The 15,120-nt window shown below is 34.6% G+C and overlaps 1 protein-coding gene across 2 annotated transcripts in view; it reads right to left on the bottom strand.

The window, feature by feature from the left end:
• The window catches only part of LOC145255665 (uncharacterized), a 1,188,349-nt gene that overhangs the window by 92,258 nt on the left and 1,080,971 nt on the right, over positions 1 to 15,120 (bottom strand). For both annotated transcript variants that reach the window (XM_080114222.1, XM_080114223.1), the window contains one exon: positions 293 to 382. In XM_080114222.1, coding sequence (XP_079970348.1) covers positions 293 to 382 — 90 coding nt within the window. The remainder of the gene's footprint in view (positions 1 to 292; positions 383 to 15,120) is intronic.

Raw genomic sequence — 15,120 nt, 5'->3', positions numbered from 1 at the left:
GTGTGATTCTTTTGGAGTTAAGTAATAACAATTTATAAAAGTAAACCTAATACAAATTAATTTTAAAAATATAGCGAGTTAAATTATGTAAAATTTAATATATTTAAACGAAATTAAAAAAGTTTATATATATGCATATAATAATAAAATAGATTTTCAAAATTGAATTTAGCATTTTGTATATTTGCTCCTTGTTTTAATCTACAAATAGCGGAACCCTAATGTTCTGTGGAACCCTGGTTGAAAAGCACTTCTTTAAGGTATTATTACTACCAAGTGAAGGGTCACTTACCTGTGATAGGCCGAGGTATATTGAGACGGTTTCAGAAACGTACAGGAATCTGCCATCACTAGCAAGGGCAAAAGCAAACCCATCAACAGACTGGAAGATAAAAAAATCAATAAAGGGTTATCGAATATCGATCACAAGCACCTCTCTAAAAAAACAATAACACAAAAATATGCAATCATGATTAAAAACTTTTGCTAACGGGTAACTAACTAAAATGTTATATAAGCTAGACAAAGGAGAGCTCATGCTAGTGACACGGCCGAAATCGTCTCAACTGGAAGCTATGTATAGAATAACAATGCTAATAAAAATTACTAATAATGGAACGATTGATCAGAAATCGAAAATAATCGAAACTTTTTGAAGTACCATCAACTCCCCATATTTTTTAAGTACCATCAACTCCCCATATTCCCTCCTATAACAGACAACACGCTATGCATCATACAAATATCTGTGCGTGAGGTCGCCAAGCTAATCAAGAACCTTGACTCCAGTAAAACAACTGGTCCCGACGGTATTCCAATTATAGTGTTAAAAAAATTACAACCAGAACTTGCCCCCATACTTTCCAAACTGTTTAAGCGTTGCCTTAAGGAGAAGTGCTTTCCAACACCCTGGAAAACCTCATCAGTGTGCCCTGTATTTAAGAATTCAGGTGATAAGTCACCCCCCTCTCAGTACAGACCAATAAGTCTCCTGTGTGTCATGAGTAAGTTGATGGAATCCACAATAAATAGAGAAGAAGTCAACCACCTCAGCAGAAATAACCTTCTTAGCGATACACAATATGGTTTCCGCTCTGCTAGATCTACAGCAGATGTGCTAACGATTATATCTCATAGGATTAGCGAATCTCTCGACAAAGGCTTCATTTCTAGGGCAATTGCCCTCGACATATCAAAGGCCTTTGATAAGGTTTGGCATAAAGGCCTACTACGCAAGTTTTCCAGCTACGGTATAACTGGAAATGTTTTCTCTATCATTAAATCATTTCTATCTGATAGGCTCATAAGAGTAGTGGTTGATGGGCAGAAATCAGAGGCCCACAGTATTAATGCTGGAGTCCCTCAGGGGTCCATACTGGGCCCAACTCTCTTCCCGATCTACATCAATGATCTCCCAAAACACATACTAAAATTTTTCGTTGACATCTATGCTGATGACACGACCATCTATGGCAACACATCAAAGGCCGTAAATGATGTTCTCTCTGATTCTCTCTCCTCTGATCTTGAGCGCGTGGTACAGTAGGGAAAGAGGTGGCTGGTTACCTTTAATGCATCTAAGACCAAGCTCCTATCTCTACATCATAAACGCTCTGATCCCCATCTGGCATCAATTGAAATGGATGGCTCTCGTCTAAGGGAGGCCCCAGGATTTGATAAGCTCCTGGGTTTGATCTTTACACCTGATCTTAAATGGAACACATACATCAAGTCTGTGGCCAAGGTCGCTGGGAAAATGGCGGGATCCTTCTACCGCTCCAGAAGATATCTCACTAATGATGCAATTCTCTATCTATATAAGAGCCAAGTACGTCCAAAGATGGAGTACTGCTGCCACATCTGGGCGGGGGCTGCAAAAAACAGCCTACCCTGCCTTGACGGAGTACAAAATAGCCTCCGTGGCTTGGTGGGGGATGCCCTTTTCTCTACCCTGCAACCTCTTTCCCACAGAAGAGACGTTGCGAGCCTGTCATTGTTCTATTGTTACTTCCATGGCAGGTGCCCGTCTGAGCTCCATTCTCTGGTCCCCGCCTCGCCAATCTTTCTCAAAAAACACCCGTCAATAATTTTCCCTACTCCTATCTGTGCCTAAATCAAAACGTAGATACCAGTAACAAAGCTTCTTTCTTAGAACTGCACGCCTGTGGAACTCTGTTCCGCTTACCTGTTTCCCTCCCGACTTCAACCTGGATGTCTTCAAGTCAAACACAAACAAATTCCTGATGAACCGCCCCCCTAAGTAATGAAACCTTACCAATTCTCCAATACTATTGCTACACTATTCCTTTGATTACTGTACACACAATAACCCTTATCCCTGAGTGGCCATTGGGCCTTGATAAGTGGTGAACTCCATGTAAAAAAAAAAAAAAAAAAAAGTACCGGATCAGAAGAAATTGTGCCTATTTTCTGATGTCGCAAACGTGTTTTGCAATGTATTTTATTTGTTTATTTTTGTTTAAAACAAGCAGTTTTAAACTCGGGCCCTATGTACTGTTCATAACTTTATGTATATATATATATATATATATATATATATATATATATATATATATATATATATATATATATATATATTTGACTCATGTCCAGGTAAGCTACATCTAAATTTTTAAGTGTTTAGACCCAAAAATTGGCGGAGGAATTCGGTAGAGTCTGCAAAGGTCAACTCTTCCAACTTTAACCTCTTCGCAGCCAAATTTTCGCCTAAAAACTGGTTAAAAAGCTTGCTGCATGTCTGAATACCCTTTATGTAAAATTTCAAATGTTTAGACCAAATTGGCCGAATAGTTTGATAGAGACTGCAAAGGTCCAATTTTTTAAACTTTTACCTCTTGGCAGCCAAATTTTCGGCCAAAAACCGATTAAAAACCTTGCTGCATGTCTGAATACACTGTATGTAAAATTTAAAATATTTAGACCAAAAATTGGCTGAGTAATTTGGTAGAGACCGCAGAGGTCCAATTTTTTAAAAGGTTGACCCAAATTTTGACCCCTTAACATTTATTGTTTTGAACTCAAATCAAATTAAAAAGTTTGATCCATGTCCAAGTAACATACATTTAAAATTTCAAGTGTTTAGACTCAAAATTGGCGGAAGAGTTTGAAAGAGTTTTCAAAGATCAAATCGTTGAACTTTGACCCCTTGACAACCTAAATTTCTGGCCGAAAACCGACTAAAAAGATTTTCGCAAATCTCAATACCCCGTATGTCAAATCTCGAATCTGTAGACTGAACATCGATAGAGTAGTTTGCTAGAGATATATACACACAGACAGACAATTTCATTTTATGGATATATAGATTGAATTTTCCATAGCTTTTATTAAGGACAGAATGAAAAATATTTATTAATCTTAAAACCACCAGTATAACGCCAATCTATAATTCCTCATGGAACGGACGTGTTTTAGTCGAGCGCACATACGGTGAAAATGAGATCGTCCAAGAGCTAGTAAAAGATGACCTCGGAATCGTTCGGAGAGGAACTGTCGAGGTTGTCCTTGTAGTGTGTCGGGTCGTATCTAGGGAATTGTTCGCATCGTATCGAGTGGTGTCAACTTCAGATTCGTCCCAGGTCCTGTTGACTGTAAAGATAGCTGTGCGTGTAATTGTGAGGCAAGGGTTGGACAATCCCAACCACACCTCTGCTGAATCCGCACTTTGAGTCCAGTGGCAAGGAAAAGTGCTAGGCGACTTGAAACAATGCCGAGATACGCAGAGAGCACATACAGCCCCTGGAATTCCTAAACGATCACCCATTTAAGTAATGACCAGGCTCAACGTTGCTTAACTTCGATGATCTAATGGAAACCGGCGTGTCAACGTGTATTATGCCGTGTGTATTTTTTACTTATGAAAGATAAAATATACAGTGTGCCCGATAAGTTTTTCTAATTATTTGATTTTATTTGATTTAAGAACCATTTGAATTGTTGCGATAGCGGTAAAATGCAATGTCTGTTTCTGTGGACGATTGATGAGTTCGAGAGTTGGATGATGGTGAAGCACAGGATTATTGGTGAAGAGTGAACAGCATCCTGATGATTCGCGTCGAATAAAATATTTCGGAAATCTTAGCGGCGGATTAGTTCCCTTCGGATACTTTGAAGACAATGCGAGCCGAAGAATCGCAACCGTGATGTAAAATCCGTGTTTAGCAGCAAGGAACCCCTGAAGGTATCCTGTACCTCTATAAGGCCACCATTCGTCCATGTACGGAGTACTGTTGTCACATTTGGGCTGGTACATCTGCTACTTCTCTCTCACTTTTTGACAGGGTTGAAAAGAGAGTTGCCAACCTGATAGGTCCTGAACTGTCATCTAAGCTTCAGCCTCAGCCCCATCAACGAACTGTTGCATCCCTCTGTCTGTTCTACAAGTATTTTTATGGCGAATGCGCTGACGAACTACAAGCACTTGTACACCCTCGACGTGAACACCCCCGACAAACCCGACAAGCAGCTAAATCCCACCCCTTCATAGTAGAGATCCCTAGGTGTAAGAAAGCCTTCTACTCCAATAGTTTCTTCCCCAGAACTGCTAAACTTTGGAACTCGCTTCCGGTATTCTGCTTTTCCAACTGTACTGACATGCAGAAGTTCAAGTGTAATGTGTACAGACATCTTGCCATTCATCTCCCTTTATAATACCACTGCAACTTATGTTCCCGATAGTATCCCCCCTACTTCAAAGTGACACTGTGCCTAGTTTGGTGTGAAAATTGAATAATAAAAAAAAGAACATATCAGGCCTTCTGATTCTGTCATAACGAAAGACCATCGAGCACGCTCAATGTGGCTTCTTCGAGCGAACTGTGTTCGGTAAAATATCCCCTAAGAATTTCGAATTTTTTAAATATATCAATTATTCGCCATATATGACTTCTTTTTAAAATTTCAAATTTCTCTAAAACACCCTGAGCTTAAACTATATCCGCTGGATAGGCCCCAGCTTACGGGATTTGGGGAGTGTGGAGCTACCCTTTAATTGCCATTGCTCCCAGGTCCACTCTGACGCAGAGTGGTAGTACCTGTTAGGCCGCCAACTATGGGTTAAATAGAAACCGACTTAAAAAATATATATTCTATTAAAAAACTTTTCTTTAAAATCATTGGATTCGGCATTAAATAACCTGAAAAGGGTTGATATGCCGTAAAACAAAAACAACCAACCTGTGTTAATATAAAACAGATAATTCAAACTTTAGTAACAGATTTGATTTAAGTCTCCATTTAAGATACGAGGAGAAAGTCAATCCTCAGAGTTTGTTAAAACAGAAAACTTCCTCAGGTTGGTTGGTTGTTTTTTTTTTACGGCATATCAACCCTTTATATATATATGTAGATAAATATATTTAGTTTTGCCGCACTGAGATTGATATTAAAATCTTACTTTTGCAACGTAATCACGTTCATTTTAATTTAAATTTCGCCAAAACACAATATATATATATATATATATATATATATATATATATATATATATTATGGGCGACTTTCTAAAAAATAAGCTTCGAGGTGAAACCACTATTTAACCGTATTTATCGTTTGAAAAAAAAACAAAAACAACAACAACAACACACGTGTATGTAGATTAATGTTCTAAAAATAATAAATAAATAAAATGTTATATACGTCCAAACAAATTATGGGCGACTTTCTAACTAAATAAAAAATAACCTTCGAGGCAAAGCCACTATTGAACCGTATTGAACCGTATTTATCGTTTGAAAAAAAAAACCCAACAAATCTATCTATCTATCTATCTATCTATCTATCTATCTATCTATCTATCTATCTATCTATCTATCTCTCTCCCTCTCCCTCCCTCTCTCTCTCTCTCTCTCTATATATATATATATATGTATATATATATGTGTGTGTATATATATATATATAAATATATATATAAAACAAATAAATGACAAAAGTCTATATTCCAAATCTGATGATGTTGACCATCTTACAATTTATTCCTTTAATTCCGTTGACACCTATTTATTTGTTATATGATCTTTAATTACATTGAGCTTCTTAAATAAAGAATTTGTATATATAAAAAATGAAATATAATTGAGAATCATATTTCCATATCACCGTCAGATCACCGAAGCCTAGCTAGTCCCAGATGGCTGTCCATTTAAGGATTCTAGGAGCTGTATGTGGTCTCCGCTTACATCGACATCATTTTCAGTCGTTCTTCACCACCCAGTACCAATGGTATTTAACAACGTCGACCCAGGAGAGGTGTGGTTGAGGATTGCTCAACTCTTGCCACAAAAATTCTACGCTTGCAGTGTGTATACATAGGCTGTGTACATATTGTAATTCATGGTTTTTTCAGGTTTCCAATAAGTACATTTGTTCTGTGTTTAATTTCAGTCCTATTTTTGCCCCTATAAACACATATGTAATACCAATGTACGGCACTTATCTGTTTCATTCTTTCATTAGTGAATTAGTAGTAACAGTAGTCGCTGAAGCGACGTGGTTGCAATGGAAAACAGTCATAAAAACGTCGCTCACCTCTTTATATTTTTACGATTTTTAACACAAGAAAATTCACCATAACTTTCATTTTACTGAAAATTGAACAACTTTTTTTCCAATATAGCTGAGAAGGTGATTTATAAACTGTAATGATTGTTTGAAATTTATATATATATCTAAATGTAATTCTTGGTTCATTCAAAGTCGATAAAACCATATCTCTACATTACCAATTTATCTGAAATTTTCAGACAATCCATCTTTAAAGTCGAGGGATGTTTCTATGTTATTAAAATAAATAAACATCGCCAATTATAAAAATATTAAATAAAATAAAAATATTTTTTCGGACTGCGGACCTGTTTTTGTTGGCAGAACTGAACTTCGGTTTCAATTAATTAAAATAGACGTTTATTTGTCTATTAATAATATTTTCGGTGCTAATGCACTTACTGAACCGCGCTATTTTTTAAATCGTATTTCCAAGTTTAACTAAAGTTTTATGATGTTTTTTTGTTTATTCAATTGTAAAGTTAAAGTACAGAATAGGTACAAAACACCCTCCCTCCCCATGTTAAGAATGTCTTTTTAAATGATAACGTTATTATTATTTAAGCACGGATCAATAAGTGCATGAGTACCATATTTTCGATCCTTTCCAACTTCCGAATAACCAATTGAAAAAAGGATAAAATAAGTAAATAAATAAAACAAAATAATAAGCGAATGAAGTAAAGTGAAGAAGAAGAAGAAGAAGAAGGAAAAGAAGGAAAGAGAAGAAGAAGAAGAAGAAGAAGAAGAAGAAGAAATACAGATTATTCAAAACCAGTTTAAATAATTTATCCCTGACGATGAATCCTGAAGGATTAGAAAGTACTCAGACTTTTGATAAATATGGTGATTACATCATCCAGTTCCTGCCAGAAGTGAAGACTGTTATTTGGAAGTTGGAAAGGATCGAAAATAGAATTAATAGACAAAATACGTCTATTTAATTTAAGGAAATATGCCTTAGAGAAAAAATGCTGCCTACATATATATATATATATATATATATATATATATATATATATATATATATATATATATGTATGTATATATATATATATATATATATATATATATATATATATATATATAGTAGGTTATGAAAGAAATCGCCAGGCTTTGTATGGGCTTGACGATTTCTCACGAGAATGAAACGCGGAATATACTGTGTAGCGTAATTGCCATGTATATTTTTATAACTTACTACCTAGCTTTACTTAGCACTGTTGAAGTAAATACTAAACATTTACGCATAAAATTATATTTTCGTATATCAATTTATGTGATTAAATGAAGTATATATATATATATATATATATATATATATGTGTGTGTGTGTGTGTGTGTTTGTGTGTGTGTATGTACACCCGTAATACAAATTTTGTACGTGCTTTTAAATGCGTCTAATTTGATACTCTCTGACTACATACCTCTCCTGTTCGTCATTCAATAACTGATAGGACAATAAAAGCATCTATATAATAAAATAATGGTCTGCAGACTTACATGAGAGCGCAAGAGAGAAATAGAGATCGTGTGTGTGTGTGTGTGTGTGTGTGTGTGAGAGAGAGAGAGAGAGAGAGAGAGAGAGAGAGAGAGAAGAGAGAAGAGATACACCCTGCTGTCAAGGGGCTGGTTGGGTTAAATACATCGGATTGGTTACGGCTAATAGTACAGATTGTCACGAAATCGTCATTTACCAATCTGGTTAAGGTAGGCCGAAAATGCAGATTAGATTTTCTGAGAAGCAGCCATGGTGTTGAAGTCACATGATATAGCGTTAGTTCATCATTCATTTTTTTTTTTTTTACGGTTTTGATGCCTAAACAACACGTATGCTCTGATTCTGAATGGCTTGTTTATTAAATTGGGTACAACATGCAGAATATTTATCTAAGAAGTAAACACAGATTCCCGAGTTTCGGCGACAACTTTCGGATAATGATGAGAAATGCAGAAGACGAATTGAGGGTTGTTTAGTTTTGCGAATTTCTGATTGGATAAAGAACCGAATCTAATCATCGTCTTTTTTATCTTCTTTTCCTAAAGGTATTACTCAAAGTCTCATTGATGATGATGATGATAATAATAATAATAATAATAATAATAATAATAATAATAATAATAATAATAATTATATATATATATATTAATAATTATTGCATATTATATATTAATTTTATATATATATTACATTATTATATTACGTTTCGCATTAATATATACATGTAAAAAATAAAAAAAAAATAATATATACAAGTAATAAGTATAGAGATAGATATGCATTAATATATAGTAATAATTAGTAATAAATGGTGATATTTACAACTAGAAATAAAAAGTAGATTTAAGGCTCCTAAAATTCCTACTAGAATTGTACGCAAGGACCCTTGGCGCAGTACTGGGATAAATCAATTGTAAAAGTGATATTCTCCTGAAGGTTGAAGGTTCAATCCTCAGTGTGGGCGACCGAAAAATACATTTGCGAATTACTTAGGACCTCTAATCCAATCATGGCTGACGGAACAAGAGCACGCTACCCCCGTGAATTAAATAAAGAGGTCCACTCGAAATTCAGTCCAAATTCCCGAGTTTGACAGAAACATTCCCGAGTTTGACAAGATACACCTGAAGAAGGCCCTGTCGGTGGGGCATTAGAATACGCCGACTGCCCCCCCTGCAGAGGGTAAAAGTCTCTCAAAGGGGGTCCTGGATATGACCTTAAACTATATCCAGTGGTGAGGCCCCAGCTTGTGGGTTTTGGGGAGTGTGGAGCCACCCTTTAATTACCATTGCTCCCAGGTCCACTCTCACCCGGAGTGGTAGTACCTGTTAGGGTCCCAACTATGGGTTAAATAGAAACTGACTTGCAAAAAACAAATATATTCTATTAAAAGATTTTCAAAATCACCGGATTCGGCATTAAATAACCTGAAAAGGGTTGATATGCCGTAAAACAAAAACAACCAACCAACCAACACCTGAAGAAGGTCGGAGGTTATACTGACCAACACGTTGTGAAAAGAACACTCGAGATGAGAACAGTAGTCCGATGAATAATAATACAAATTATTATATGAATTTAGAAACTCTTTGGACTGTCCGGCGTCCTTGCTTATCTACTAGAATCTTGTCTTAATAATAATAAAATTATGTGGACCGTCCGGCTGTCCTTGTTTGCTTCCTTAAATCTTGTAATAAATAATTTTACCAAGAATTCTCCATAAGTTTTGGTTTCGGTTTCGATTCTAGCTGATAGTACTCGAGACATATTTTTTTTTTACTTTTGAAATCACTACTACATACTGGGTACAATATAATAATCATTAATAGAATACATACAATATATAATAATCGAGAAAGAATTGATACCATCATAATATGTATGAAATCTGTATAAATTAAAATATTATATTTAGACGTATTTTACACTAGGTCAAGAAGGTTGGGCGCCTCTGCTGGTATATATATATATATATATATATATATATATATAGATAGATATATATATATATGTGTGTGTGTGTGTGTGTGTGCGTGTGTGTGTTTTATTACCGTTTTATCTTTTTAGTTACACATGTTTCCGTTACCGAATCGTATCAACGATCCAGTAACTTCGTCAGACTTGAACAGAAGTGGTTATTATGATTTGGAAAGACGATATTAGAAGAAAACGATGAAAAAAAAAGAAGAAAAAAAAGAAAACCATCGAACAGGGGTGAGGTTGAATTTAAAGAAATATATATATTAATGTTGGGACGATTAATCGGAGTCGGAAAAATCGGAACTTTTGAGAGTATCGGAATCGGTAAAACAAATTTTGTACGTGCTTTTAAATGCGTCTAATTTGATACTCTCTGACTACATACCTCTCCTGTTCGTCATTCAATAACTGATAGGACAATAAAAGCATCTATATAATAAAATAATGGTCTGCAGACTTACATGAGAGCGCAAGAGAGAAATAGAGATCGTGTGTGTATGTGTGTGTGTGTGTGTGTGTGTGTGTGTGTGTGTGTGTGTGAGAGAGAGAGAGAGAGAGAGATAGAGAGAGAAGAGGAAGAGAGGGGATACACCCTGGCTGTCAAGGGGCTGGTTGGGTTAAATACATCGGATTGGTTACGGCTAATAGTACAGATTGTCACGAAATCGTCATTTACCAATCTGGTTAAGGTAGGCCGAAAATGAAAATTAGATTTTCTGAGAAGCAGCCATGGTGTTGAAGTCACATGATATAGCGTTAGTTCATCATTCATTTTTTTTTTTTACGGTTTTGATGCCTAAACAACACGTATGCTCTGAATCTGAATGGCTTGTTTATTAAATTGGGTGTAACATGCAGAATATTTATCTAAGAAGTAAACACAGATTCCCGAGTTTCGGCGACAACTTTCGGATAATGATGAGAAATGCAGAAGACGAATTGAGGGTTGTTTAGTTTTGCGAATTTCTGATTGGAGCGCATTTCCGGATAAAGAACCGAACCTAATCATCGTCTTCTTTATCTTCTTTTCCTAAAGGTATTACTCAAAGTCTCATTGATAATAATTATATATATATATATATATATATATATATATATATATATATATATATATATATATATATATTAATAATTATTGCATATTATTTATTAATTTTATATATATATATATTACATTATTATATGACGTTTCGCATTAATATATACAAGTAAAAAATTAAAAAAATTAATATATACAAGTAATAAGTATAGAGATAGATATAAATTAATATATAGTAATAATTAGTAATAAATGGTGATATTTATAACTAGAAATAAAAAGTAGGTTTAAGGCTCCTAAAATTCCTACTAGAATTGTACGCAAGGACCCTTGGCGCAGTACTCGGATAAATCAATTGTAAAAGTGATATTCTCCTGAAGGTTGAAGGTTCAATCCTCAGTGTGGGCGACCGAAAAATACATTTGCGAATTACTTAGGACCTCTAATCCAATCATGGCTGACGGAACAAGAGCACGCTAGCCCCGTGAATTAAATAAAGAGGTCCACTCGAAATTTAGTCCAAATTCCCGAGTTTGACAGAAACATTCCCGAGTTTGACAAGATACACCTGAAGAAGGCCCTGTCGGTGGGGCATTAGAATACGCCGACTTCCCCCCTGCAGAGGGTAAAAGTCCCTCAATGGGGGTCCTGGATAAGACCTTAAACTATATCCAGTGGTGAGGCCCCAGCTTGTGGGCTTTGGGGAGTGTGGAGCCACCCTTTAATTACCATTTCTCCCAGGTCCACTCTCACCCGGAGTGGTAGTACCTGTTAGGGTCCCAACTATGGGTTAAATAGAAACTGACTTGCAAAAAACAAATATATTCTATTAAAAAATTTTCAAAATCATCGGATTCGGCATTAAATAACCTGAAAAGGGTTGATATGCCGTAAAACAAAAACAACCAACCAACCAACACCTGAAGAAGGTCGGAGGTTATACTGACCAACATGCTGTGAAAAGAACACTCGAGATGAGAACAGTAGTCCGATTAATAATAATACAAATTATTATATGAATTTAGAAACTCTTTGGACTGTCCGGCGTCCTTGCTTAATTACTAGAATCTTGTCTTAATAAAATTATGTGGACCGTCCGGCTGTCCTTGTTTGCTTCCTTAAATCTTGTAATAAATAATTTTACCAAGAATTCTCCATAAGTTTTGGTTTCGGTTTCGATTCTAGCTGATAGTACTCGAGACATATTTTTTTTTACTTTTGAAATCACTACTATATATTGGGTACAATATAATAATCATTAATAGAAAATATATAATATATAATAATCGAGAGAGAATTGATACCATCATAATATGTATGAAATCTGTATAAATTAAAATATTATATTTAGATGTATTTTACACTAGGTCAAGAAGGTTGGGCGCCTCTACTGGTATATATATATATATATATATATATATATATATATATATATATATATATATATATATATATATACGTGTGTGTGTGTGTGTGTGTGTGTTTTATTACCGTTTTATCTGTTTAGTTACACATGTTTCCGTTACCGAATCGTATCAACGATCCAGTAACTTCGTCAGACTTGAACAGAAGTTGTTATTATGATTTGGAAAGACGATATTAGAAGAAAACGATGAAAAAAAAGAAGAAAAAAAAAGAAAACCATCGAACAGGGGTGAGGTTGAATTTAAAGAAATATATATATTAATGTTGGGACGATTAATCGGAGTCGGAAAAATCGGAATTTTTGAGAGTATCGGAATCAGTATTGAATCAGAAAAATTTGTGCTTATTTTCCATGCTAAACACGATTCTTTTAATTGGCTTTTTTTATTTGATTTTGTTTGGAGTAAAATTTTCTACTGCTGATAGTAATGATAAAATAATGAAGATCTATCGATTTTAAACTATCAGTAAAACTAAAATCGATAGATCATCCCTCATAAATATATATTTAGATTTGAAAAAAGTACCTGCGCGTTTAACATTTGTTTCTACGTAATCCTGAAAAATTAATAACTTTATAATTAAAAATTCAGAGATTTATAAAGAATCGGAATCGGTAATTGTATCGGAATCGGGAATTTTATACAGAATCGGTAACTGTATTGAAATCGAGTAAAATATTAGAATCGTCTCATCACTAATATATATATATGATAATCGTCCCATCACTAATATATATATATATATATATATATATATATATATTTACATAGGCATCACCACTTATCAAGGCCCAGAGACCACTAGAGGATAAGGATTAAGAGTGTATAGTAGTCAATTGGACAATAATATATATATATATATATATATATATATATATGATGAATGTTATTTCTTGACTTAAGTTTCCCATCTCTTCAGTTAAGTGCCGTGTAGCTGTGTGCACGTAAGTGACTTTTTAATCCAACTTTAATCCTACATGAAAGTTCACATATATGACATAAAAACCTTCCCTTCTTGTAAAGGTGATCACAGTATAATATTGTGAATCCTTGAATGTCGTGTCAGGCCACTTTTAGATTTGCAGATTACACAATAAATACGACAGCTTAACGTTACCGAATGTGCTGTAAAGCTTCCTTATAAGACTGTCGTTTCTGTCCTTTATTGTGTGATTTCAGATGATTTACAAAACCAACTTTTGACAAAAGGTATCTGCCACATATAGTGCACTCCAGTTCCTGCTGTAATTTCTCTGACATAATATTTTCGCCCTGCTTTCTTAAAACGGTGCTCTTCAAAAAAAAATCTTACATTTTTTCTGCATGTCAACAAAAGGCTTTTTTCAGAGAAGCGGTCGGTCGGTTCACAACTTTTTAAAACGTTTTATATCACATAGAAATCGTAATATCTCATAGTTAACAATGAAGCTCGCCTGTCTATTTAATTTGCTCGATTTCGGGAAGATAAATATTCAACATTTGTCGCTCGCCGTATGTGGTTTAGTCTTTTTCCTATAACATCTTGAGAGAATAAAAATAAAAAAAGCGTTCCGCAGTAAATGAATACTATCCCGCAGTCAAACTTGACCTCATTAACTCATTAAAACGGACACCTGCCAAATTGAAGTAATTAAATAAATTCAGATGTGTTTCCGTTAGCATCTCGCGGTGGGGCAATGGTTAACGTAACACGTTTTTTCACACTTTAATTTACAACTTTGCATCAAGGGTTCGGGTTCGATCCTCATACCTTTTTTTACCCACCCCCACCCACCCCTCCAAACATCCGGGCAACGCCGGGTACCCCTCGCTAGTATATCAATAAAATCAAAGTCAATATTAAATGAATCAATTAATTAAGATTCATGATTACCGGTTTTAATAATCAAGCATGGGTATGATATCTTTTTTACAAAAATAAAGACAACAAACTATAAAAAAGAACGTCATATGGTGTATTTATTCGTGTTAAAATTACAAAATAAATAAAGAAAAAATAAAATAAAATACGGTGAACAAGGTGAGTCACAACTGCTTGTTCCCTTAAAATTAGAGTTATGAATATATAACATATGTATTTAAGTGTCTGAAGAATAGCTATTTTTGGAATATTTTTAAAAATAATATGTTAAAATAAAAGTCAATCTTAATTGACTCAGTTAATTAATCTTCATGATTATCGGTTTTCCTGTTCGAGCATGCATATATTTTTGCAGAAATCAAGACAACAAAATAGAAAATAAGAACATCATTTGATGTATTTCTTAATGTTACAATTGTTTCGTAAACATTTGGACAAATTTGAACATTATATCATTTAAAAATATTTCCAAAATAGCTTCTCTTCAGACATCAAAATACAGAGAGAGAGAGAGAGAGAGAGGGAGAGAGAGAGTAAGAGAGAGAGAGAGAGAAAGCGAGAGAGAGAGAAAGTGAGGGAGACAGAGAAAGAGAGAGATATTTTTCTTGACTACTATTTTCGGTTTGTTGTCTATAGTCAAAATACCCCCCAAATTAAATTACAAAACGTGTTCATCTTGTCAAATTTTGCTATGCGCAACTGATCAACGTCCAGGTCAACAAGTGTTTTAAAAGTTTAATGGATGATT

The sequence above is a fragment of the Euprymna scolopes genome, chromosome 31, assembly GCF_053919585.1.
Source record: "Euprymna scolopes isolate OS-2025 chromosome 31, ASM5391958v1, whole genome shotgun sequence".
In the NCBI taxonomy this organism is placed as follows: domain Eukaryota; kingdom Metazoa; phylum Mollusca; class Cephalopoda; order Sepiida; family Sepiolidae; genus Euprymna; species Euprymna scolopes.
This window is presented reverse-complemented; position numbering and strand designations above follow the sequence as displayed.